At 42.3% G+C, this 27,545-nt stretch overlaps 2 protein-coding genes across 3 annotated transcripts in view; one reads left to right on the forward strand and one right to left on the reverse strand.

Moving 5' to 3' along the window:
* Positions 1 to 389: 389 nt before the first annotated feature.
* Oip5 (Opa interacting protein 5) lies at positions 390 to 9,326 on the reverse strand. The gene is made up of 6 exons (XM_059261167.1): positions 8,997 to 9,326; positions 8,741 to 8,807; positions 7,023 to 7,145; positions 5,367 to 5,448; positions 4,797 to 4,901; positions 390 to 1,988 (listed from the first exon to the last, which is right to left on the reverse strand). Exons 1-5 carry the CDS (start codon positions 9,298 to 9,300, stop codon positions 4,806 to 4,808), a joined length of 672 nt encoding a protein of 223 aa, XP_059117150.1. The 5' UTR covers positions 9,301 to 9,326; the 3' UTR covers positions 390 to 1,988; positions 4,797 to 4,805.
* A 117-nt stretch (positions 9,327 to 9,443) lies between these two features.
* The window catches only part of Nusap1 (nucleolar and spindle associated protein 1), a 29,118-nt gene continuing 11,016 nt past the window's right edge, over positions 9,444 to 27,545 (forward strand). For both annotated transcript variants that reach the window (XM_059261165.1, XM_059261166.1), the window contains exons 1-6: positions 9,444 to 9,732; positions 13,198 to 13,266; positions 18,038 to 18,181; positions 22,004 to 22,160; positions 25,195 to 25,293; positions 27,422 to 27,531. In XM_059261165.1, the coding sequence (XP_059117148.1) occupies positions 9,640 to 9,732; positions 13,198 to 13,266; positions 18,038 to 18,181; positions 22,004 to 22,160; positions 25,195 to 25,293; positions 27,422 to 27,531 (672 nt within the window). In that variant the 5' untranslated portion in view covers positions 9,444 to 9,639. The remainder of the gene's footprint in view (positions 9,733 to 13,197; positions 13,267 to 18,037; positions 18,182 to 22,003; positions 22,161 to 25,194; positions 25,294 to 27,421; positions 27,532 to 27,545) is intronic.

The raw sequence follows: 27,545 nt of genomic DNA on the forward strand, positions 1-27,545 counted from the left end.
GACTCCCTTTACTCTATGGTTTTTCCTAATAATCCTATGTTCACTTCCTGTCAGCTGGTTACTTGCTCTTGACCTATGGTTGACTTTATATAGTCCTGTTTACAATATTCAAGCAGAAAGTTCTTGAATTAAAGGTGTGTGCGAGGGCTGAGCCACAACACAACTAGAAACAGGGTTTTTTTTTTCAGTAAAACAATCTCAGGATCCACAGTGTGATCAAACATCCTGCAACAGTTATTTGTCTTTAAAAGCTTTTATTAGCATATATTAATTATATACAATGGATTTTGACATTTTCATACTGTATTTGGATCACATTCACATCCTCTTCCCCCTCCCAAACAGTTCCCTTTTTCCCATAGCTCCTCCTCTGCTTTCACGTCTTTATTTTTAGAGGTGGGGGGTGACCCAATGAGCTTCATTAGGGTTATCGACAAGAGCATGGGCACCTAACCAGTGTCTATACGACAACAGAAGAAATATCTTTTTCTGCATCATCAACCATCAATTGTACAAATCCTCAGGGAATGAAGGGCCCTCCCTCATGAGCCCTATCCCTTCTGTGACAGTGTGGGAACATTTTAAAGTGTATGTGAACAAATGCAGATGTTACCGGCTCAATCACTTGATGTCTCATGATACAATTAAGAGACCGAAATATAAGAGCTAATAATGCTCCTTTAGCTAACAAGAGACAGGTTTTCCTCTAGTCCAGGCTTGCCTTCTGCCTCCACCTCAGACATGTTAGTACTACAGTAAACACTACTATATCCATGGCAACAGTTTTCACTGAGCACTTCCTATATGCTACGAAGATTCTTCATTACATCTTCTATTGGGTTCTTATGTGTATTTTCTTCCAAGTTAGATATAAAATAGATACAAAACATTGATTTGTTTAAGCAAACCCACAGAAGGAACACAGACAAGAGGGAAATAGAAGTCATCACTAGTGAGAGCTCTGCTGTATCTGTCCACATTACAAACACCGTGTTCCTCCAGTCACTCTACATTTGAGCAATGTGACTTTTACAACACGTCTATTACAAATAATGTATGCCAGTTATCCTTTTTTTTTTTTTTTTTTTTTTTTGTCTTTTTTGCTATTTTGTCTCCCTCCCCGCCTCACCCCAGAGCTGAGGACTGAACATAGGGCCTTACTCTTGCTAGGCAAGCACTCTACTACTGAGCTAAATTCCCAAACTGTATTACAGATAATGTGACTATGAGCCTTTTGTGCACACACTGGCACACATCTGCTACATGCTTAGTACAGGTGCCTAGGGATTAAGTTGCTGCTCTGCAGTAGCCATTATGTCTTTAGTTCCCACAAGCTGTGCCAGGGTGTTACTCGTACAAGTAGCTTACAGGAATTCTTTCTCCTCATCTTTACATCATGTTTTTATTTTCACCAATTATTTGATGTTATTTTCTGGTTGTCAGTAGTGAAGCTGGGTAACACTTTTCAAGCTTTCCACTTTTCTGTAGTGTGGGAGCCTCTGCATGATGCAAAGTAAGTACTCTACCTGAGTCGTATCCCTCAGCCCAATGCCTTCTTTAAAATGCTTGCACAAATATTTTGCCAGTTTTTAAGTGGGTTGTTTTTTCTGATATATAGCAGTTGGTCTATAGCTTCTGTATTCTGGACTTTCGTTGTTTATGTGTGACATTTTCTGCTGTTTCTGCAGTTTTTCACTCTATGTTGTCTTAGTCGAAATTCTGTATTTTAAAGTACTGTCCTCTTCATCAAACAATTCATGTTTATCTTAAGAAACTTTCTTCTACTGTGAGATAATGAAGATTTTCTTCAGGGTTCTGATTAAAAGCTTTCTATTTTCATTTTTAACATGTAGATCTTTACACTGTCCGGACTGATTTCATAGGACAGCATTCAGTTTCTTTTTTTCTTGGGGGGGGCTGTAACCAGTTGTTCCAGTATTCTTTAATTCATTTGATCCTCATCATAGGTGTGGTTACTGTTTTTATCCCTATTGTACACAGAAACAAAACAGACTTTAATTCTTCAAGTTCATGACTAATAATTAATAAGCAGAACTCAGTTTAAAACTAAAAGGTTTCTTTCTTTTGTTTTTTTTTTTTGTTGTTGTTGTTATTGTTTTTTTTTTTTTTTTTGTTTTTTGAGACATGTTTCTTTGTGTAACAGTCTTGGCTGTCATGGAACTCTCTTTGTAGACCAGGCTGACCTCAAACTCACTGAGATCCACTTGCCTCTGCCTCCCAATGCTGAGATAAAGGTGTGGGCCACCATCACCTGGCTAAAAGTATTTCTAAAATCTGTTCTCTTACCAGCATATTATGTTGTGCCTCTCAAAAATGGAAGTGGGCACCAGGGAGATGGCTCAGCAGGTAGAGGCATTTGCCACTAAGTCTCTGATACCACATGTGAGCTCTGATAAACATGTGCCCCCACACAACTGTAATGAAAAAAGAAAAAAAGATACTTAATTTAGAAATAAAAAAGGAGAGGCAGCAAGCTAGCTGATCAGGTAAAGGAGTTGAGCTACCAGCGAGAGGGCCTGAGTTTTATCTTCAGGACTCATAAAGCAGGACAGAACTGACTGCTGCTGGTTGTGCTCTGAATTCCTTTTTAAAAACAGTGGACATATATTTTATGGGGAAAATACATTTCTTGGACACACACATAAATATTCATATACATACATATGCTTCCTAGTTTAATCTGAGTCAGGCTCAAGCACTTAATTTCCTATAGAAAGTCTGATCCAAAATGGCAAATCCAGAAGTTAAGAAAAATAGTTATTAGCTAGGCAGTGGGCAGTGGTGGTGCATGCCTTTAGTCCCAGCACTCATGAGGCAGAGCTAGGCGGATCTCTGTGAATTCGAGGCCAGCCTGGTCTACAGAGTGAGATCCAGGACAGGCTCTAAAGCTAACAGAGAAACCAAAAAAAAAAAAAAAAAAAAATAGTTATTACATCAGAAATAACTGGGGCTGGAGAGTTGGCTCAGCATTTAGGAGCACTGACTGCTCTTCCAGAGGATCAGGGTTCAATTCCTAGCACCCACAACTGTCTATAACTCCAAGATCTGACACCCTCACATAGTCATACATTCAGGCAAAACACCAATGCACATAAAATAAAAAATAAAAAGAAATTTATAAGTGGTAGGGCTTTCACCTACCCTGTGTGAGGCCCCAGCAACCTACACACAATGACATAACAGTTTTTAAGCTTTTATAAAGGAAATATGTTAATTTTAAGGTAAATATACTTACATGTGTTTTAAAAATCCAGTTGAGCGTTGTATCTCACTAGGCACCCAGGAGGCTGAGGCAGGAGAATTGCTACGGTGGAAGCCAGTATAGGCTACAGAGTAAGATCCTGTCTCAAAAATGATTCAATGTATTATTAATTTATTAGGTTCCATTCTGTGGGGCTGAAGAGATGGTTCAGCAGTTAACAGTGTTTACTGCTATTGCAGAGAACTGGGGTTTGGTTTCCAACACCCATAACTGACTTAACTCTAGTTCCAGAGGATATGACAGCCTCTGCAGGCCCAACAGGCTTGTGGTGCACATCTTTAATCTCAGAATCTAGGAGACAAAGGCAGGTAGATCTCTGTGTTCAAGACTAGCCTGGGCCAAATAACATGTTTCAAAGTGACCAGGATTACATAGTGAGACCCTGTCTAAAAACAGCAGAAGACACAAATTGTTTGTTATGTAATTTATTCAATGTTACTTCTTACATATCTTTTGTTTGTGTATTTTTTTTTTTTTCAAGACAAGGTTTCTCTATGTAGTTTTTGCACCTTTCCTGGAACTCACTTTGTAGCCTAGGCTGGCCTCGAACTCACAGAGATCCACCTGCCTCTGCCTCCCAAGGACTGGGATTAAAGGATTTTTAAGAGCTAGGCATCGTAACGTATGCCTTAATTCTATCACTCGGGAAACAGAGGCAGGTAAATCTCTATAAATTCAAGGCTACCCTGGTCAACATAGCAAGTTCCAAGACAGCCAAAGCTACATACAGAGACCCTCTGTATAAACAAATAAACCAAGGCTGAGCAGTGGTGGTACACACCTTTAGTTTTAGCACTTGGGAGGCAGAGGCATGTGGACCTCTGTGAGTTTGAGGCCAGCCTGGTCTATAGATCGAGATTCAGGACAGGCACCAAAGCTATACAGAGAAACCCTGTTTTGGAAAAAAACAAACAAACAAACAAAAAAAAACCACAATTATTTGGGGCGAGTAGGGATTTTGGAACAAGTTCTCATCAAGCTTAGGTTGACCTCAATTCAAACTGGAGCCAAGGATAATCTTGAACTTCTGATCTCCGTGCCTGCATTTCAAGTACAGGAATTACAGTCATGTGTCACAACATCTGGCAGTCCTCTCATTCTTAGTGGTATTTAAAAAATAAAAGACCAATCAGGTGTGGCGGTGCACACCTTCAATCCCAGCACTCTGGAGGCAGAGGCAGGTGGATCTCTGTGAGTTCCAAGACAGCTAGAGGTGCACAGTGTGACCATGTCTCAAAAACAGAAACAAACAACAACAACAACAAAAAGAAAAGACCGGATCACTGGGGCCTAGAAAGATGGGTCAGCTGCTAAGAGTCCTTCCCATGTATGCAGAGTTTAGTCCCATTCTCTCTCCTGGCCTCCATGAGCACCAGCACACATGTGCCATGAACACACACACACACACACACACACACACACACACACACACACACACAGAAAGATCTTTAAAGAAGAAAGAAATGACAAATGGCCCTGTTGCTGAAGATGGGAGAAAGTTCTGTACTCATACCTTGTTTCTTCACTTTTCTTGATTAGACTGATGAGGAGTCACTTCTTTCAAAATCTCTATCAGTGAATTTAAACGAGCATGCATTACCATTATCTTCTCTTTCAGCTGGGAAGAAACAGAGATCAAGGATTCTTATACTCCTCACTCAACCCTCAATCTGCTGGTTATATTACCAGATTTAAAATAAAAAATAAATCTATATAAAAAAAAAAAAAACCCACAACACACATCCACTTAAAAATTGCCTATATCAGCCGGGCGGTGGTGGCGCACGCCTTTAATCCCAGCACTCGGGAGGCAGAGCCAGGCGAATCTCTGTGAGTTCAAGGCCAGCCTGGGCTACCAAGTGAGTTCCAGGAAAGGCGCAAAGCTACACAGAGAAACCCTGTCTCAAACCTCTCCCCCCCAAAAAAATTGCCTATATCAAGGGAAAGGATAAAGCTGAGTTCTAGGACAGCCTGATCTCTGTAGTTAATATGAGGGCCAAGTCACAGTTACAAAGTAAAATCCTGTCTCCAAAAAGAAAACAAAAAAGTTGTGTATATTAAGTAACTACACAACCAAGTTTACCTCTGTAATCTTTTCTGGTAGAGGCACATTGTGAATATCCATCTCAGATGCATTTACTATGGTCTTTGTTTTTAAGAGATAACTAAAGAGAAAATATATAGAGGAAGTATTAGTACCATTACCAATGAATCATAGTGTATTTCATTGAAAAAACAAATTCTCAATTAAAACCACAAACTCTGCCTCATCCTTCCCCATTCTCAGAGACAAAATTATCTCTCAGGAAAACTGAAAACAAATCCAGAATCAAATGAATAACTACCATGGGTTAAAAATTCACTAAAGGCTGGGCATGATAGTGTGTGTTATGATGGTGTGCGCCTTGATCCCATCACTTGGGAGACAGAGGAAGGTGGGTGGTGGAATCTGAACTCTGGTACTTTGATAGAGCTGTAAGTAATTTTAACCTCTGAGCTGTTTCTCCAGCCCTTTCAGTTTCTTAAAACACCTTAAGTCAAATGTTTCATTAGTTAGGAAAATGATGAAATATCCAATGAAATCTATGGGAAAAAAGTAAATGAGATTACAGGCATTACTACACCCTATTCTTCATTTCATTAATCTTTTTCATCAGGTAAGATTTTCTCTGTATCTGGAGAAAAGTGCAGAAAATAGTTACTCCAAGTGTGGAGTATTCACTTTTCAAGTTCAGCACCAGTATCATCTAAAAATGACTCTAGGTCCCCACGGTTAATATTATCACCTTGGCAGATCTGGGATGGTAAAGGAGACAAGCCACTATGAAGCACTATCTAGATTAGTTTAATTGAGGTGCAAAGGCCCCCTCTACATGTGAGTAGCACCATGCCATGGGCTAGAGTATTGGACTAAACATAAAAATGAGAAAGCAAGGGCTGGAGAGATGGTCCAGTGTGGCTAAGAACACTGGCTGCTCTTCTAGAGGACCTGGGTTCAATTCCCAGCACCCACATGGCAGCCCACAACTGTGCGTAACTCCAGTTACACCCTCACATATACATACATACATATAAAACACAAATGCACATAAAAAATAAAAATAAATCATTTAAAAAAGAATGAGAGAGAAAAAGCAAGCTGAGCATTAGCACCAATCTCTGCTTCCTGACTGCTGACACAATACGACCAGCCACCTCCTCCATGGCTTCCCACCATGATGGACTGCACCCTCAGATGTGAGCCACAGTAAGCCCTCCCTTCCGTAGGTCACTTCTGTTAGGTATGCTGTCCTGTCACTAGACGAGTAACCAATACATCCTCATTTCAAATTCCTGAGGGAGAAAAGCTGACTGGCTTCATTGGATCAGGAATAAATATACATGTATATTTCTTTCAGGCTGGGTACCATGTAGGCCAAGTCCTATCCACGAGAAGGGTAAGAGGCACAGAAGTAAATGAAGTTATATATGACATTATTTCACAAAAGCATACCTTCCAGAATTTCCCTTAATGAAAGAATACTCTTAAATTATTCCATATGACTGTTAAGACATGGTATAATAAAGCATCTAAATAAAATAATCATGATATTTATCACAGGTTTGTATTTTGTCTTTATTTCAGGTATGTGTATAATAAATAGTGCCTGGCCTTTTGCATCTTCTTTGGTTATAAACACCTGGACTTCTCTAGAAAATTTTAAAAACCTTATTTGATAAATAACCTCTCTCTACTCACCACACCATTTTATCACAGGAAAGGCAGAAGTGACCTCTGAGGGCAGCCAGAGCAGCATGGGTGGAGTACAGATGGAAACCAACAGGAACCCCACAGGAATTACAGAACAGAAGGTTGTATGTGCTGGTGGGAATGGAAGAAGCAGAATATAAAATAAGGAAAGCCCAGAGAAGAAATAAAAACTACCACTGGCAGGACAATCTTAAGTTCAAGTTCACCAGCTTCCAAGGACAGCAGGGTTATAGAAGACTCTTGTCTCAAAGAAACAAAAACAAAGAACATAATTTATGACAAAACAATTATTCTATACTTCCTCAGATCACTTGTATAGTTCATGGCTCCCTACCTTATAAAAAAAATTACTACTGTCCTTAAGATGTTTGGGGTTTTTCTGCTTCATGCTAAAGAGTTAGCATCATATAGCTTGCTGGGCCACTGGAGGACTTAAAGCATTAACTTCTAATATATAAACAAATACAATTGTATCTCCATTTCATCATCTAGAACAAGGTCAATTAGATTTAATTTCTATTCATTATAATATTCTGTCAATCTGGAAGACAAGACATAATAGCAACAGGCAGTGAAGTGGAATAGAGATTTCCTCTACTCTTGCCTACTTTCTTGAGTGCTGGGATTAAAGGAACCACCATCCTTGGCCAAAGCTTTAAGTATCAATACACAGTAATCCAATAAAACTTTCTTAATATCATATACAACATGAACTAATAATCAACTACTGAGTTCCAAGATACTAAAAAAGGCATCTCAAGATCTCAAGTGCACTAGTAAAAATGACCATTTACCTCAACGAGAGTACAAACAAAAGATGAACACAGTGAGGAAATCAGGGCTGGAGGGACAGCTACCAAGCGTGATGACCTGAGTCTGCTCCTCAGGAGATGCAGACAGGAGAGACTTGACTCCTGGAAGCTGTCCTCTCACCCTAACATGTGCACCTTGGTATGTGAATGCCCACACCCACACTGAATAAACAGAGTACAACTATTTCTAGATTATAATGTGAAACAGAAATCGAACTCTATTCTTGTATGTACTTTTCTTGAAGTACTATAGATCAACTCTAGCACAGCACACAAGTTAGGCAAGCACTGTACTTCTGAGCTATAGCACGTCCAAATATAGAATTAAAACTTTTTATCTGGCTTCTTTTAAGAAGGTTGTTGTAGGCTCCCATACTTGAGAACCCAGCACTTGGGAGGCAGAGGCAGAATTGTAAAGTCAAGGCAAGATCGTTATTACTAAGAACAAAAATGATTTTGTAAAATTAAGATATTTTATGTAACTAACCGGGTGTTGGTGGCACATGCCTTTAGTCCCAGCACTCAGGAGGCAGAGCCAGGCAGATCTCTGTGAGATCCAGGACAGGCACCAAAACTACACAGAGAAACCCTGTCTCGAAAAACAAAAACAAAAAAACAAAAACAAAAACAAAAAAAAATTTAAATAGTCCTAGTTATCTCACAGGATATGGTCCTCAGATGTTAAAACCTATACTCAACCCTAATTTTCATTTCATTAATGCCTTGTTATGATTCAAACGTATAAAATGTATATCATTGAAACATACTGTATGGAGAGAATAAACTTAGGTCACAACAAAAATAAAGTTTTCTTCTTGCTCACGACAATTAGGTACTCCTCAGTGTCATTAAATCAGGAACTACAGATCCACCTCAGGAATTCTCCACACGTACCTGCATCTGAGAGAACCTTCAATGCCAACCAGAAAGGGCTCTAGTAAAACGACGTTGTTCGTGACTCCTGGAAGACAAACGGGTTTTGAACAGGAAAACCTCCCACCATAAAAGCCAACAAAACGGGTGGGGGCTTAGCCAAAGACGCATGCTTAGCTCATGCGAGGTCCAGTTCGGGAAAACAAAACCACGGCTCCCTCACCTCTCCTCCTGCCCCGGCCTGCCTTTCTCAGACGCCAACCCTCGCCTCACTCACGGGAGAAAGCCACGGCCCCGAGAGACTTGGACAGATCCCAGGCGAGATGCAGGGTGTCGGCGAGCACCGCGTGGCAGTGCGCACAGTGGAACACGGCACACCTCTCTGGTTCCAGCCACGCAGGAGGCCGCAGGTCGACGAGTGACGCCTCCACCTCAGTCCCGGAAGGGCCCAGAGGGGAGGACCCATCCACCACCTGAGTGTCCCACTCCATGGAGGTAGTAAAAGAAAACGGCGAGTCGCTAGACTCACTGCAAGACCGCGTCTCCCGTAGCAAGGGGCGGCGCCGCGAGCGTGCCGCCATCTTTTTGAAGCCCGCGCCTCCGTTTTACGCACGCGCCAGGTTCCACCCAAATGAAGTTTTCCTGCGTTCTCATTGGACAACATGCCTTAAGACACGCCCACAAGCTGTCGAGCGCCTGCGTATTAATTAGTTAGGCGTGCGGTATAGCGCGCTTCAGCCGTTCTATTGGCCAGCATTGAAAACCACCCTCGAGGCGTTCAACCAATGGATGTGCAGCAGTCTTCATTTAAACTGACTATAAAAGTCGGCTTGTCAACGCCTCGGGTGGCGCCAGTTTTGAACGGTGCTGTTTGAGTTGTCTGGCTGTTTTTCTGAGTGTCGCCGGGATTGCAGAACGCGATGACGGTTCCCTCTGCAGAGGAGCTGGACTCCTTCAAGTACAGTGACCTGCAAAATTTAGCCAAAAGGCTGGGCCTCCGGGCTAACCTGAGGGTACGGTGCTGACTGGTGGTGCGGGCAGTTGGGTGGGCGGGGTAGAAGATACCTGGAGTGTAGGGGACACCGGGCGAAGAGACTGAGAGGAAACCCCCGGGGGACGCTGTTTTTGGGTGAGTAGGTTTGGTTCACGGTGGCTGGAATTCGTTAAACGAAAGAGAAGCCATGGCTGTTAATTTATTTGGAGGCTGACTTTTTCCAAAGGACTCTTACTGGAAACTAATGATAATTCCCTGGTACCAGATGGGAAATGCAGACCCATAAGACGTAATCAATGTAATGTCTAATGCTGGTTATTAGGCAGTTGAAGAAAAAGTTGAATTGCCTTCTGTAAAACTCCCAAACTACTGTTTAGTAAACTATGATAGTACCTGCACTCTCACGGCCCTTTATTGGGATGCCTAGCCATCAGGATATAGTATGATTGCCCATACACTGGTCACTATTGTGATGGTGTTCTTTTTTAAAAACCGGTAAGGATTTTTGCAAGGTGTTCAGAGAAAATGTGATTCATTGTGAAATTGGGGCTTGCTATATTGGAGTTGAGATTTCCCACACGTGTATCCCAGAAATTTGTACAGCAACTGATATTTGCACTAAATGTCTCTTTAATCATCACAAATGTTTTTAATGGTTTAAACAGAATAATGAGGCCATAGATGCCCTTCAGGTCTCTCTGAATGGCAATGAAGAGTACTTGGAAATGTTTCAGAGTTACACAGCTTAATAAAGTTTAGGCCCTCAGGTTTTTGCTATCTGGTTGGATTTTTTTTGGTGTGTGTTGCGGGGCTGTTCAAGACAGGGTTTTTCTGTGTAACAGTCCTGGCTGTCCTGGATCTCCCTCTGTAGACCAGGCTGGCCTCAAGATCACAGAGCTCAGCCAGCCTCTGCCTCCCAAGTGCTGGGATATTAAGTGTCCACCACCACACCCAGCTGGATTTTTTTTTATTTTTTTTTTTATTTTTTATTTATTTATTTTTTTTTATGAAGCAAAGTCTCATTATATAGTCCAGGCTATTCTAGAAAACAGTATACAGCTTAGACTAGCCTGGAATTTAGGATCCTCATGCCTCAACCTTCCCTGGGTCTATAGGCTTGTACCACCACCTCTGGCCTGACTATAATTGTTTATCAGACTACATCTGCTGCTTTTGATCTCCTTTTCATCTCAGCTGGCCACCTGATTGATCACCTATCCCACCTCTATCTCGTAGTTTAGGTTTTGCTTCCTAGCCCCTGATGTGGTATTTCTAGCTTACTTGGTTAATAAGCTATTTCCCCACTAGTCCAATGAGAAGCAACAGAAGGCTTATCTGTTCTGTTCACCAGTCTCTCTAGCTCCTAGAACACTGCTTAGCACACAAACCTGGTGTTGTGACCCACATGGTTGAAGGAGAGAATCGACTCTACAAAATTGTCCTCTGAGCTCCACACATGCACTGCGGCACACCTGCCCAAATACTTACACACACACATAAGTAAATAAATAAAAATTTGCACCTAGCTGGGCATGGTGGCACAGGTCTTTAATCCCAGTACTCAGGAGGCAGTATCAGGCAGAGCGCTGAGTTCAAAGCCAGGCTGGTCTACAGAGTGAGTTCCAGGACAACCAGGGCTACACAGAGAAACCCTGTCTTGTAAAAACAAAAAAACCAACAACAAAAAAGACCTGGATTACCTCTTAGAGGAAACCTCGGGTGAGATTTATTGAGTAGGAAATAAGAATCATTTTATTTATAGCTAGATGGCTTCATGCAGAGATGTCTAGTACAGTTGAAGCATGTGGCTTAGGCTCACACCCCATCAAAACTTCTGTACTTAAAGGGCAGGCAAATTTCAGGCTTTGCCATTTACTACTGATTAATGGTAAATTGTGTGAGAAGGAAAGCCAAGCTCAGAGGTTGAGCCTATCTTAAGTGTATAGAGTGATATACACACAAGAAACATGGACTGAGCAGGTTGTATTTATATACTTAGATGTGTGTGTGTGTGTGTGTGTGTGTGTGTGTGTGTGTGTAACAACAATTAAAAAACAGTCATGAATTTGAGAAAGAGCAAGGCCAGGTACATGGATAGAGGTTGAAGGGAGAAAAGGAATGGGCAGAGGAGGTTATGTAATTATATTTTTATTAAAAAATTTTTAAGCCAGTCAATGGTGGCACATGCCTTTCATCCCAAACACTCAGGAGGCAGAGGCAAGCAGATTTCTGTGAGTTCAAGACTAGTCTTGTCGACAGAGCGAGTCCTAGGACAGCCAGGACTACACAGAAACCGTCTTGAAAAAAAATTTTAAGTTATTTTACTTTTTTATTTTGAGGTAGGGTCTTACTATATAGCTCTGGCTGTCTTGGAATTCACTATGTAGACCAGGCTGGCCTCAAACTCATAGAGATCTGCCTACCTCTGTCTCCTGAGTGCTTGGGATTAAAAGCATGTACCATCATGCCCAGCTAAGAATTTTTTTAAAAAAATACAAACATAATTATTATTTTTTAAAAAATGTTTGGCCCTCAACTGCATACCTGGTTGTAGTAGGGAAAAAGAACCTAACAAATATACTTGATCTTTGATTGTTTTGAAATAGGGTCTCATTCTGTAGCCCAGGTTAGCCTAGAAATCTCAGGGAATTGCTATGCCTGACTCCATTTGACTTTTAAAAAAGGAAAGCCGCTCAGATCAGTGTCTGTCTTCCAGAAAGGAACAGGGAAGCTTTCCTAGAATGGAAGTGAGTCCAGGAGTTCCCTCTTCCCCAGGACTTGTAAGACCCCCACTACAGGATGCCGCCTGCCCACCAGAGAAACTGGACCCTAAAAATTTCCCTACTCAGCTTGATACTCCTGCTGGCTTACTTCTTTTGAGGTTTTCATCCATCGGATTTCCTAAGCATCAAGTTAGTCACCTGCTGCCCTCTGAAGCCAACTCTTCAGAGACTGCCCTTTGCTTGAGGACAGAGTTATACTCAAGAAGCCTTACGAGGCAGGCCAAGCTAGCAAAATTGTGCTCCTGACTACTTTTCCAACTTCTTTCTCACCCTCCTCTCCGTTAGCTCAGTGTTCCAGTCATGCTGAACTTAGTCATCGTCGGCCCTGTTTTCTTTGCCTTGCTTTTCCTCCATCTTGTTCTCTCTGTTTGACTCTCTCTTCTCCATTCTCAAGATCTCAGCAGCCCCAGCCAGGACATCTGTCTTAAAGCTGGGGCATCCCATCACCTGCTGACATTGGATCTGCCACGCCCACAATATCCAAAGCTTCCTCACATACTTAACCCATTGTATTACACTTTATGTCTTTTTCTTTACCTGATATTGCCCCTGGGGTATGAAATCCAGTTCTATCCAGGCCATTTTTATAGTCTGCCAGCCTGACCAGAGTACAGTCAAAAAACAGAAGAAAAAAGGTGTTTGGCATAGATTTCTTGCTTTTTTTTACTTTGACTGTAATGATGAGCTGTTCTTTCTTATAGGCAGACAAGTTGTTAAGAGCCTTGAAAGCCCACCTGAATCCAGAAGCAAGGAAAGAAAATAAAAATCAGGTGAGTAATGTTCTTTATCACTTATTAGATAGTAAAATATTGTATTTAGTTAATGAGCAATTAATATTTACTGGTGATGATTTAAGGCGTAATAGATGATGTAAAGGCTCATACTTATAAGCCCAACATTGGGAGATGGAGCCAGCATAGTCTATTAGAGTTCTAGGTCAGACCCTGACCCTAGCTCAAAAACAAACAAACAAATAAATAAAAAGATATGATGTTTATTATTATATGATGTTATCATTAGTAATAGGACCAGGGACTGAACTGTCTCATCATTGTTTGTTATAAATTTTTAAAATGCCATGTTATCTAACAAATAAGATATCTTTTTTGTTGTTGTTTTTTGGTTTTTCGAGACAGGATTTCTCTGTGTAGTGTTGGTGCAAATAAGGTATCTTTAAACAAATGCAGAAGTACTTGTATATCATGATACATGCTTACACTCTTACACTCTAGCCTTCAGTGGCTGAGATAGGAAGTTCTTTTTTTTTTTAAAAAAAAAAAGGTAGTGCAAGTTGGTAATCCTAGCACTCTTTTTTTTTTTTTTTAAGATTTATTTATTATGTATATAGTTTTCTGCCTGCATATATGCCTGCAGGCCAGAAGAGAGCACCAGAGCTCATTATAGATGGTTGTGAGCCACCATGTAGTTGCTGGGAATTGAACTCAGGACCTCTGGAAAAGCAACCAGTGCTTTTAACCTCTGAGCCATCTATCCAGCCTGATAGGAAGTTCTTGAGTTCAATAGCAGCCTAAACTCATGTAAGACCCTGTCTTAAAAAGAAAACAAAAGCCAGGCGGTGGTGGTGCATGCCTTTAATCCCAGCACTAGGAAGGCAGAGGCAGGCAGATCTCTGAGTTTGAGGCCAGCCTGGTCTACAGCGTGAGTTCTAGGACAGCCAGGGCTGCACAGAGAAACCCTGTCTTGAAAAACAAACAAAAAACCAAGAAAGCAGAAGTTAAGTGTAGGTTGTGAGACGTAAGAGACAGCAGGAGAGAAGTAGGATAGAGGCTAGACTTAAAGCCATAGATACCCAGGTTAAGTAGCAGATCTGATTTCATCTTTCTTTTTTGTTGGTTTTTTGAGACAAGGTTTCTCTGTGTAGTTTTGGAGCCTGTCCTGGATCTCATTCTGTAGACCAGGCTGACCTTGAACTCACAGAGATCCGCCTGCTTCTACCACCTGAGTGCTTAATTAAAGGCATGCGCCACCACCACCCAGCATCATTTTTCTTTTTGTAGTTATTGATTTTAGTCTTCTTTATTTTACTGTATGGGAATAGGATCTGTATAAGAGCAACAAGTGCTCTTAACCACTGAAACATCTTTCCAACCCCATTTTGTTTCTTTATAAAATATGTTTGTGGGACGGGCAGTGGTGGTTCATTCCTTTAATCCCCGCACTTGGGAGGCAGAAGCAGGTGGATCTCTGTGAGTTCAAGGCCAGCCTGGTCTACGAAGTGAATTCCAGGACAACCAGAACTGTTACACAGAGAAACCTTGTCTTAAAAACAAAATGTGTTTGTGTGTGTTTGATGGGGGGGGGGGGGGGGGGGGGGGTTGAACATACTTGTGGATGCCTTTGGAATCCAGAAGGTGGAGTTACAGGAGGTTGTGAGTTGCCTGGCATGGGTACTGGGAACCAAACTTCAGTCCTCTGCAAAAGTAGCAAGTGCTCTTAACTGCTAAACCATCTCTCCAGCTCCATCTTTGAAAATTTTGCTTTTGTTTTGAGACAAGGTCTCCCATAGCGCAAACTGTCTTCAAATTTGACCTTGACCTTATAATCCTCCTGCTTTTTCTCTAAAATGTTGGGATTACAGGTATGTACCACCATGCCCAGGTTTGAAATGTTTACTATTCTTATTCCTGCTGATCTCCCAGTCGTTGTGTGTGTGTGTGTGTGAGACTCTAGCTGGCTTGGAACGCTCTGTGGAGACTACCGTGGCCTGAAGCAGAGCTCTACCTGCCTCTGCCTCCTAGTGCTGGGCTTTAAGGTCAGCCTCGCCTGTTGGCTCCCTGTAAGGAAGGTAAGTGGTTGTGAAGCCTTTGGGCATTCAAGGAACCTAGGGCATAATGCACTCCTTCCATCCACCTATCCAGTATTAGAGTCCTGCCATGTGAAAAACTCCCTTCTTTGGGCTGGAGCAATGGCTCAGTGGTTGACAGTACTGACTGCTCTTTTAGAGGACCTAGTTTCAACTCCTAGCACTCACATGGCAGCTCACAACTGCCTGTAACTCCAGTTCCAGAGGATCATACACCTTCATAAACAAAAAACTTCCCTCCCACATTCAAGCTCCTAATGAACAAACAACTCAGTCACCAAACATTTGTGGAAAAGCTGCAACCTGAACAACACTAAGATAAGTAGAAGAAACAGCCCTGAAGAGTGGAGATAGTATAGAAAACAACCAAAAACATACTTTACAATCATTTATTGAGTAAACCATCCATAGAATCAAGATAGGTGGGCAAAAGAGATGATTCAGTTAAGGCTATATAACAGAACACAAACTTGACCGATGCAGAGATCAGAGAACAGAGGGAGCTGGTTGTGGCGGCAGATGCATAGAGGCTCTATGCTGAGGCATAAAGCTTTACAGTTCAAGACAGCCTGGGCTGCTTATCAAGACACTGTCTCAAAAAACAACAGATGACAGAAATTGAAAAGCAGGGCTATGGGCCTTAGCTCAGTGGCGGAGCACTCACTGGCTCATCATGCATGAAGCCATGTGCTCAAGTTCTCAGTACTGGGTTTTTAAAAAAGGCTAAACAGGATAGGAAGCACAGGGGTAATTAAAGATGCTCACACCTCCAGCTTACAGCAACATTTGAAGGTAGATTTAAGGCTGTAAGGGTGGTACTCTGACTAAAGTAGGATAATTCTACTAAGAAGAAAGTGGCAAGAGAAAAGTACAAATAAGCCACATTTTGACATAAAAGCCCTGAACATCTGAATGAGTATGCCAGAATTCCCTAGAGACAAATGAGGAACCTACTGAACTGAAGCCTTAATAGTAAGCAAGGGTAAAGAAAAAACTGCTTTTCATAGTGTTTTTGTACATGACAACTACCCCATCTCCAAAGTGCTGAGGGCCAAACTCTGGGCCTTGTACGTAGTAGATAAGTGTTTTACCACTGAACTACATTCTTTCCAAATCTTGTAGTTAATATTTTAAGCCATATTTGCTAGGCAGTGGTTTTATATATGTGTGTGTGTGTAGCATGAATCCTAATTGGTCTTATAATAAAAACCCAAAGCCAGATATCAGAGTGAAAGCTGAAAGATCAGAGAAGCAGAGCAAGCCACAGCTACCACCTCTTACCTAGCCAGCTCCTCAGCCTGAAGGAGTTGATCTTGTCTACAGGAATCCTCAGACTGATCCTCAGCCTGAAAGAGTTGATCTTGTCTACAGGAATCCTCAGACTGATCCTGAGTCCTCAGCCAAAAGGGGGCGGAACTCCTCTCTTTGCCCAGCCATATCACTTTCTGTCTCAGCCTCCCTAGTGCTGGGATTAAAAGCCTGTGACTTCAAAGTACTGGGATTAGAGGTGTGAGCCATCACTGCCTGACTTTCTTTTAGACTGGATTAATCTCCTGTGGTCCAGGGTGGCCTTGAACTCACAGAGATCCATCTGCCTCTGCCTCCCAAGTGCTAGGATTAAAGATATGTGCCACCACGGCCTGGCCTCTATGGCTAACTCTGTGGCTCTGCTCTCTGATCTTCAGACAAGCTTTATTTGTTAGAGCATATATAAATATCACTGCATATATGTGGTGATACTTAAATTTATCTTAAAAAAAAAAATCAGCCCCATGTGGTGGGACCATCCCTATAACCCAGTACTCAGGAGGCTGAGACAGGAGGATCAGAAGTCAAAGTCAGCCAGGGTAACTTAGTAATAACAAGAAGTTTAAAAAAAGGGCTGGCTAAATTCACCCCTAGTGTGCTTGCCTAGCATATGAGGTACCTAGATTTGATCCCTACTACTGAGAAACAACTATAATCCATCCAGATTCTTTGTGGTATGGAAAAAAAAAACAAAAACAAGTTTTTTTTCCTCTAACACAAATAAAAGAAATAGCCGGGCGGTGGTGGCGCATGCGTTTAATCCCAGCATTCAGGTGGCAGAGCCAGACGGATCTCTGTGAGTTCGAGGCCAGCTTGGTCTACAGAGTGAGACCCAGGACAGGCACCAAAACTACACAGAGAAACCCTGTCTCAGAAAAAAAAAAAAAAAAAACCAACCAAAAAACAACAACAACAAAAAACAAATATAAGAAATAATAGCTAATAGTATTAGTTATTCAGTAATGAAAAGAACCTTCCCCACTAATATATATAAGCCATTAACAATGATTTCTTTGTTTGTTTGTTTGTTTGTTTTGTTTGTTTTTTGAGACAGATTTTCTCTGTGTAGCCCTGGCTGTCCTGGAACTAGCTCTGTAGACCAGGCTGGTCTTGAACTCACAGAGATCCACCTGCTTCCCCCCCCCCCCCCCCCCCCCCCCCCCCCGAGTGCTGGCATTGTGTGCACCACCATGGCCCGGCTAACAATGATTTCTTACATAAGCAGGTCTGTTTCAGATTCTCTGCTTTCTGACTGTACTGTATCATACAGTAACTTTTTACTTTTTTAGTTTATGAAAATACAAATGCTATTTCTTATTCTCATCTGTGACAAGTTACTTTGACTTAGGATGCAATTGTTAGTGTACATGCATACAAGATCTGGCTCATACTGTCTCCTCCTTTTCCAGGATGAGAATCAGTCTTCTGCATTCTCCTGTGATGAGACTGAGATGCAAATTGACTGTGAGGAGCAAGCTGAGAGGAAACCAGTTGGTCATGTCACCACAACAAGAAGGAAGCGCAAGACAGTCCATGGAATTCCTAACTTCCAGGTGAATGGAACTATGCAAACTGAAGAGAAGCTGCCGTAACCGGTTTCCATCTTACCTTCCCTTATGAGCCAGATGGCTGGAAACACACTATGTGCTGCCCGTCCCTCAAAAGCACAGACTTGTGTCTGCAGTACTCCCCACCATACCCCTGTCCCTAGCACTTGGGAAGAAATCACTAGCATTAAGTACAAATTAAATTAAATACCCATTAAAGGGGCTGGAGAGAGATTGATAGCTCAGGGGTTAAGAGAGCTTGCTGCTATGGAGTTCAGATCCTAGTACCCATGTGAAGGCCAGGTGTGGTCTCATGCACACCTATAACTTTAGCTCTGAGGGGAGTGGAAACAGCATCTCTGGGGCTTTTTGGCTGCCACTCTAACCTAAAAACAAGATCTCCAAGTTCAGTGAGCGATCCTGCCTCAAAGAAACAAAGAATAATACAGAGCCCCCCCCCCCCCACACACACACGTAGACACACACAATGCCCTCCTCTGGCATTCCTGCATTCATAGTATGCATACCCGCACATATGTACTTCCACGTGCAATTCATACAAAAATATAATTCATACAAAAATTGATAGGATAAGTGTGAGTGCTCATGTATTGTTCACATAGGTGGTCTGCAGTAAATACGAAAGAGCCACCAACCTGAAGTACAGTTTTGGGTTTTTTTTTTTTGTTTTTTTTTTTGTGGTTTTTTCGAGACAGGGTTTCTCTGTAGCTTTGGAGTCTGTCCTGGACTAGCTCTGTAGACCAGGCTGGCCACGAACTCACAAAGATCCACCTGCCTCTGCCTCCCGAGTGCTGGGATTAAAAGCGTGCGCCACCACCACCCGGCCTGAAGTACAGTTTTAAGTTCTCTTTCTCAGTCTGCTCCTGGCCTGGTCATCATCCCGTGCTTAGTCTTTCAGTAGTGTGTGGTCAGGCTGAATAACTAGGGGCTTCCTTCACTTGCTTTGATTACACTGATTTCATTCTTCTTTTTTTTCAAACATTTCTTTAAAGATTTATTCACTTATGAGTGCTGTCTGCATGCTCCTCTGCCCACCAGAGGAGGGCACTGGATCCTCTTACAGATGGCTGTGAGCCACCATGTGGAGGCTGGGACCTGAACTCAGGACCTCTGGAAGAGCAGCCAGTGCTCTGAACCGCTGAGCCATCTCTCCAGCTCCCTGATTTTACTCTTGTACCTTATACAAATGAAACTTTTTTTTCCAAGCATGAAGGTATACAACTATATTCTCAGTGCTGGGAGGCAGAGGCAAGAAGATCATGAGTTCAAGGACAACTGGTGCTACGTAGTGAGACCCTGTCTCAACAACAACAGAAATCAAAAATGATTCTCACCACATGTAATCATAACCCCTCCCTCCCTCCCTCCTTCCCTCCATTCCTCTCTCTCTCTCTCTCTCTCTCTCTCTCTCTCTCTCTCTCTCTCTCTTTGACACAATATCTCACTATACAGCCCTGGCTGGCCCAGTACTCATTATGTAAACTAGGCTCAGCTTAAAGGCATGCACCACCTTGCTTGGTCTCTTGGTGGTGGTGATAGTTTTTGAATGAGAGTCCAACTCTCTAACCCCAGCTGTCCTTAAAGTCATGGTAATTTGTAACAAGTCTTTCTCTGTCCCACCAGCCAGCTCCCAAATAATGACATGGAGAATTTTTATTAATTATGAAAGCTTGGTCTTAGCTTAAGCTTGTCCCACTCGCTCTTACAATTTAAATTAACCCATTTTTATTAATCTACATTTTAGCATATGGCTTTTACCTCTCCCATTCTGTATGTCTAACTCATTTAGTGTCTCATGGCATCCTGATATCTCAATTCATCTCCTACTTCCTCTCTCCCTGCCTGGAGGTTCCACCTATTCCTCTTGCCTAGCTATTGACTATTTAGCTCTTTATTAAACCAATCACAGCAATATATCTTCACACAGTGTACAAATATCCCACAACAGTAATTCTCCTGCCTTAGCCCAAGTGTTGGGATTTTAGATATGAACCAACATGCCTATCCTAATTTCTTAATTTTGTTTTGTAGTGCTTTTTTTAAATTATTTTTTCTTAATTACCTTTTGGGTGGTAGGGAACAGAGTCTCACTATGCAGCCCTGGCTGTTCTAGAACTCACTCTGTAGACCAGGCTGACTTTGAACTCACAGAGATCCACCTGCTTCTGCCTCCCAAGTGCTGGGATTAAAGATGTATGTCTTAGTTAGAGTTTCTATTGCTGTGAAGAGACACCATGACCACACAATTGGGGCTAGCTTACAGTTTAAGAGGTTTAGTCTATTATCATCATGGTGGGATGTGGCGTGTGCAGAAGAAGCTGAGAGTTCTACATCTTGATTCACAGACAGCAGAAGGAGTCTGTGACACTGGATCTAGTCTGAGCATATAAGACCTCAAAGCCCACTCCCATAGTGACACACACACTTCCTGCAACAAAGCCACACCTCTTAATAGTGCCACTCCCTATGGGAGCCATTTTCTTTCAGACCATCATGATGTGTGCCGCTATGTCCAGCCTTAATTACTTTTTTTACTTTTATTTTTTTTGTTGTTTTTTTTTTTCGAGACAGGGTTTCTCTGTGTAGTTTTGGTGCCTTTCCTGGAGCTCGCGCTGTTGACCAAGCTGGCCTCGAACTCACAGAGATCCACCTGGCTCTGCCTCCCGAGTGCTGGGATTAAAGGCGTGCGCCACCACTGCCCAGCCTTTTTTTTTAAATTTACCTTTTTATTTTATGTGTATGACTGTTTTGCTTGCTGTATGTCATATGCCATGTGCATTCCTTGTACCCTTGGAGGCCAGAGAGGACATTCAATTCCCCAGAACTGGAGTTACAGGTGATGGTGAGCTGCCATGTGGTACTGGGAATCAAATCCAGGTCCTCTGGAAGAGCAGCCAGTGCCCTTAACCACTGTGCCATCTCTCCAGCCCCTTAATAACATTTTAAAAATTTATTTGTTGTGTTGGGAGGGAATGGGTTGGGGCTGGGGTACATGCTTGGCTTACATGTGGAGGGGATGTGGTGGGGGCTGGGGTGCATGCCGTGGCTTTCATGTGGAGGGGATGTGGGGGCTGGGGTACATGCCATGGCTTACATGTGGAGGAGATGTGGGGGGCTGGGGTACATGCCATGGCTTACATGTGGAGGGGATGTAGTGGGGTCTGGGGTGCATGCCTTGGCTTGGATGTGGGGGCTGGCTGAATGCCATGGCTTGGATGTGGGGTCTGGGTTGCATGCCATGGCTTGGATGTGGGAGCTGGAATGCATGCCATGGCTTGGATGTGGGGGCTGGGGTGCATGCCATGGCTTGGATGTGGGGGCTGGGGTGCATGCCATGGCTTGGATGTGGGGGCTGGGGTGCATGCCATGGCTTGCATGTGGAAGTCAGAAGACAACTTTCAGGATTGTTTTCTTCTTCTACCATGTGGGGCCTCAAGAATCAAACTTGTGTTCATTTCGTATTTGATTTTGGATTAATTTGGGTTACTTTATGTTCAGCTTTTCCTATTGCCAGATTCTTTCTGGCTGCCATGTTTAGTCGTGTGACCCCATGGATTAAGAAGCTATGTTTTAGTTTGTTATCCTTAAAGGAACAAATCTTCCGTTCTTTCTAGTGGCCTCTAGTATCTCCATTTTTGAAATTACAGTCTCAGAACACTGGGTCACACAAAACCACTCAGGAGTCTTATTCCTCTATTGTTCTTCTGACTGACCCCCCCCCACACACACACCCCTTGATTTCATACCCCTTTTTCAGAATGTAGCAATTATTCTTTTGGGTTTTTTTCCTTTCACAATTTGTTGCAGGATCATTCTGAGATAAAAAGAAGTGATCGTACTACATTACAGAATCAAGAAAAGCAGGAAAATCAAGACCCCAAAACTACTACAAAAGTTCCTTCTCTGCCAGACCAGAGCCAAGAAGATGGGAGCGCAGCTTCCTCAGGAGAGAGTGAAGTCAATGGTGTGTGTGCCAGCTAGTGTTTTCAAACTGGAACTGTCAGGGGGGTCATGGGTATCAGTTTGTGAGGAATGCAAACCAGGCAGTTTGAAAACCTAGAAACCGAGCCAGGCATGGTGGCACACGCCTTTAATCCCAACATTCAGGAGGCAGAGGCAGGTCAGTCTCTGAGTTTGAGGCCATTGTGATCTACAGAGTGAGTTTTAGGGCAACCAGAGCTGCATATCAGAGAGAAGACCCTGTCTCAAAAACCAACAAAACAACAGCAAAAAACAAAAACCCCCTGAAAAACAAGAAAAAGCAGAAATAGATTGTCGTCTACATTTGGGAGCTGTAAATCTAAAGCCGAAGTGTCAATGAGCCATGCTTTTCTGAGGCACTGAGTACCTTCTTTGCTTCTTGTACCTTGTAATGGCTATGCCTATCTGTGGTTCCGTGGCCTGAACCACATGCTCTGCTCTCTGCCTCTGTTCCACGTGACATCTGTCTTATTTATTTGGCTTGTGGTAGATCCTCACACTGTAACCCACGCTGGCCTCAAATTCACTGCAGTCTTCCTGCCTCAGTCTTAAGGGTTCTGGGATTGATAATCTGAATCTGTTCTTCTAAAGACACTGCTCCTATTGGATTACTACCTAGCAAACAACCACTGTCTGATTAAGTATCTAGAGACCCAGTTCCTAAGTGGTTGACATCACAGCTGGTAGAGTTTGGGAACTAACTTATCTTTGGAAGACCACAGTTCACCATAGCCACACTTGGAACTTTCACATGTTTTACAATCAAAGCAAAACCTAGAAATAAATACAGAAGACCGATGAGTCATATTTAGCATTTGTTATCTGGTACTGGGATCAAACTCAGGAGCTTGAGCCGCTACTCAAGTGCACGGTGACTGAGCTCCATCCTTAGCTGTGACTTTTATCCAGAGCAGAGTAAGAGGTTTCTGGAGAGCTTGGGAAGGTCAGTCTCTCCTGGTGACAGGAGAGCCCATTTTCTTCTCTAACCTTTCTGCTTAACTCAAGAATGATGCAATCCCTGCCTACTTCTTAGGCTGGGATGCCTACATGAGGCGGTGACACCCACTTTTCACGCACTGAATCCCTGTCTTTCTCAATCATGCACATCCCATCCCTTAATTCCACACTTGAGTGACTGAGGAGGTGGCTAGTTCAAGGCTAGTCTGGTCTACAGAATAAGTTCCAGGCCAGCCAGGGCAACATAGTGACTGTCCAAAAAAAATAAATAAATAAAACAGGTTTTTCTTAAACTTTTTCAATAATAAGTTTTTGTTTGTTTTAAATTTTTTTATATACATTTTTAAAATTTATCCTTTTTTTTGGTTTTTTTGAGATAGGGTTTCTCTGTGTAGTTTTGGCGCCTGTTCTGGAGCTCGACCTATAGACCAGGCTGGCCTCAAACTCACAGAGATCCACCTGGCTCTGCCTCACAAGTGCTGGGATTAAAAACATGTGCCACTACCACCTGGCTACATTTTAAAAATTTATGTGTTTTTTGTTTGTTTGTTTGTTTGTTTTTGCTTGCAGGTATATATGTTTACCAGGTATATACCCGGTACCTGCAGAGTTCACGAGGGCATCAGATCCCCTAGAACTAGAGTTATAGATGGTTGTGAGCCACTGTATGGGTGCTGGGAACTGAACCCAAGCCCTCCAACAGCAACAATGCTCTTAACTGCTGAGCCACCTCTCCAGTGCCCTCAATTAAGTTTTAGAAAACTAAAAAACTCAGTTGGTCCATCCTGACAGCACTTTGTGCTCTCCAGTTTTATTCCTTAGGAAGCCTGCCAATTGCCATGGCCATCTCTGTGTTAGGGAGGTTCCCCTTGGCAAATCTGCCTGGGCTCTGAGAATTACTGGAAGATGGACAGGAAGGATTTAGGGAGATGATGGCCCATTACAGGCACCACCAGAATGTGGTGCAAAATGTCACTCAGATTTCCCAACTGTTAACATTACCCCTTTTTCCTTAGTTTTCTTCCTTGCCTCTCTCTCCTTTCTTCTCCTACTTTGTGTCTCTATCACACACATACACACATAGTTTCTCCCCTTGAACTCTGAGAGAAGTTGTAGATATGTATCTCTTTACTACCACATGTGTTTTCTTTGGTTGAGGGTGTGTGTATATTATTTTACTGTTTTGTTTTGATTTCCTTTTTTTAAGACATGATTTCATCTAGCCCACATTGGCCTGGAACTCACTATGTGGCTGAGGATGTTTTTGAACTCCTTGTCCCGCTTCCCCAGATGCTGGGATTACAGACATGCCCTCCATGCCTGGCTCCTTATCTGTGTGTTTCTTTTTTCTTTTTTCTTTTTTTTTCTCGAGACAGGGTTTCTCTGTGTAGCCTTGGAGCCTGTCCTGGAGCTCCCTCTGTAGACCAGGTTGGCATCAAACTCACAGAGATCCACCTACCTTTGCCTCATGAGTGCTGGATTAAAGGCATGCACTACTGCCAGGGCGTCTGTGTGTTTCTTAAATAAGATAGTTCTTACACAATGTACAAAGAACATAAGTTCATATTCTATCATGCAACTAACATTTAAAAAACTATGACTTGTCTGTTGGGTGTGGTGATGAACACTTGAATCCCAGCACTCAGGAGGCCGAGACAGACAGGTCTCTATGATCTCAAGGCCTTCCTGGTCTACATAGAGAGTTTCAGGCCAGCCAAGGCTACATAAAGAGACCTTGTCTTAAAAGGAGCAGCAGCTCCCCCTTGGTGTGTTTGGTTGAATAATGCCTGCCATTACTAAAGGCTATTCAGACACTTCCTGCTCAACTGTGCCTCTCTGAAAGACCAAATAACATAGCCCATAGAAGCAGATAAAATAATTTACCCTTTTTTTGTTTCTTTGTCTAGTTTTTGTGGTACTAAAGATGGAACCCAGGGTCTTGCATTTGCTAGGCAAGTGCTTAAATACAGATGTTTCTTAGAAGCTTTTTGTATCTTTGATTATTTAAGTTAATAGAGTTTAACGGAAAATGTTTTTTTGTTTTATATGTGTGTATTTAGACGTTAAAGATTCAAAGATGCCTTTGGAAAAGAAATCTCTATGCACAGATGGGTTTTCCAAACTTGGGAACAATAAAAAGACTGCAGCCACCACACCAAGTAAGTTTTGTACACAAAGAAGAGAGTGGGTTGCCCTCCTTCAGATTCCTGTTGAGTAGGCAGTGGTTGGCAGCAGCTAAAATCTCTGGTATGGGGACCGGGGCTCATGTTCCACTGTTGTGGGTTCCTGGCTTTAGGATAGCGGGCACCTGACCCTCAGACTGTCTTTCTCAGTATGAAGTGGCAATGGCTGTACTTAGGCTTCATGGGTTAGTATTTAACTTGAGAATACTCTTTCCACTGCTTAGTACCTAGCACATGCAATAGCACATAGCAAGGCTCCAGTAAATATCTGATGAAATAGTATCTGTGAAATACTACGTACATGCTATATACTCAGAACTTGGGAGCTAGAGGCTTGGTTACATGGTTTTGGACCAGCCTGTTGTATAGTGTGACTTTCTGTCTCAATAGCCAAAAAAAAAAAAAAAAAAAAAAAAAAAAAAAAACAGTTGTCTCATCTGCCTTACGGGTCTTGACACATAGATTATTATATATTTATAACAGAAGACTGTTTGTCATATATTAGAAATTCAATAATGAGGGATAGAGAGATGGTTTAGAGGTTCAGAGCACTTGCTGCTCTTTCAGAGAACCTAAGTTCAGTTCCCAGCACCTACATAGTGGCTACAACCATCCATAACTCCAGTTTCAGGGGATCTAATTTCCTTTTCTGACCTCCTTGAGCACCAAGTATGCACATAATACACATACATATGTGCAGGCAAGCATTCATACCTATAAAATAAATTTAAAAAGAGAAAAAGTTCGGTAATGGAATAGCCTAGGGTAGATTTGGCAAACCACTCCCTGCTCACCTTTATTAGTTTTAAATCCTCTGAGCTAAAGTTTTTGCCTTTTGCATTTTTTGAGAACGGGTCTTAATGTAGCCCAGGAGGCCACAAACTTGCTGTGTATCCAAAGCTGACTTTGAATTTTTTAGCTTGTCTCTTCCTGCCCTGTGCTTTGTTTATAGGCATGTGCCACCACACTCAGCTTGACTTTCAATTTTTTAAAAAATAATTTATTTTTATTTTATGTACATTGGTGTTTTGCCTACATGTGTGGCTGTAAGTTTCTCTGGTCCCACCCAACCCTGTGGTCCCGTGTTTTTCCAGTCCTGCCTGGCCCCACTGTCCCAAAGCCACTTACAAAATAATCACTCAGAGGCTTAATATTAATTGCAAATTATATGGCCTGTGGGTCAGGCTTCTTGCTAGCTAGCTCTTATAGCTTATCTCAACCCATTCCTAATAATCTATATTACCAGTCTGCTGGCATCTTGTTGCTCCTTCAGTGGCAGGCTGGCATCTGCCCCACTCTCCTTTCTCCTCCCCTCTCTCCAGTTGGAGTGTACGGCCTAACCTTATTCTGCCTCACCGCTGGCCAAACAGCTTTATTTATCAACCAATCAGAGCAACACATATTCACAGCCTACAGAAAGATATCCCACAGCATACACATATGTTTGTGTGAGGGTATCAGATCTTGGAGTTAGATAGTTATGAGCTGCTATGTGGGTGCTAGGAATTGAACCCAGGTCCTCTGGAAGAGCAGTAAGTGCTCTTTAACCACTGAGCCATCTCTCCAGCCCAGCTTTCACATTTTTAAAGGGATTAAAATAAAATGAGACAGAAACCATTCTAGCCTAACATATTTATTGTTTGAACCTTCACAGAAGTCTTTAACCTAGTGCTTTCTCAGTGTATAAATTGTCGGTTTTCAGAGGCGAGAGAAGTTGTATCTCAAATAGTAGACCATGTGCTTACCATGCAGGAGGCCCTGTATTTCAGTCCCCATCACGCACATGCACACACACAAGCACGGTCCATTTTGTAATGATTAAATAAGCCCTTTAACTAACTGAGGTGGAGGAAGACAAATCTCTTGTTCTCCAAACCCAGATGTCAGGGATCTAGCCAGTGGAGATTCGAATGCTTGATGATTTCTAAGATGAACATGCTTTCCCCAGAGTTTCCAAAAGCTGAGTGTTCTAGAATTGTGTTTTAGTCAAGATGACATTAAGTTGAATGTTAGGAAAGTAAAGAGAACAAATGTTGATAAAAACACAGGGAAGGTTAAAAATGGATTTTTATCTTACTACTTTTCATATTGTGATACATTCTAGACTTTAAGAGGCTTCATGAGGCTCATTTTAAGAAAATGGAATCCATTGATGAATATATTGTGAGAAAAAAGAAACACTTTAAAGAACACAATTCACTTAATGAACTAAAGGTATGCAGACAAAA

The sequence above is a fragment of the Peromyscus eremicus genome, chromosome 4, assembly GCF_949786415.1.
Source record: "Peromyscus eremicus chromosome 4, PerEre_H2_v1, whole genome shotgun sequence".
NCBI lineage: Eukaryota > Metazoa > Chordata > Mammalia > Rodentia > Cricetidae > Peromyscus > Peromyscus eremicus.

Bases quoted from the DNA above. Each gene is read 5' to 3' on its own strand.
- Oip5 (XM_059261167.1), bottom strand. From the start codon at position 9,300: ATGGCGGCACGCTCGCGGCGCCGCCCCTTGCTACGGGAGACGCGGTCT. The intron at 7,146-8,740 runs GTACGTGTGGAG...CATTCCCACCAG, and splicing joins GAAGGTTCTCTCAGATGCAG to CACATACAACCTTCTGTTCT. The intron at 5,449-7,022 runs GTGAGTAGAGAG...TTTTCTCTTTAG, and splicing joins TCCTGTGATAAAATGGTGTG to TTATCTCTTAAAAACAAAGA.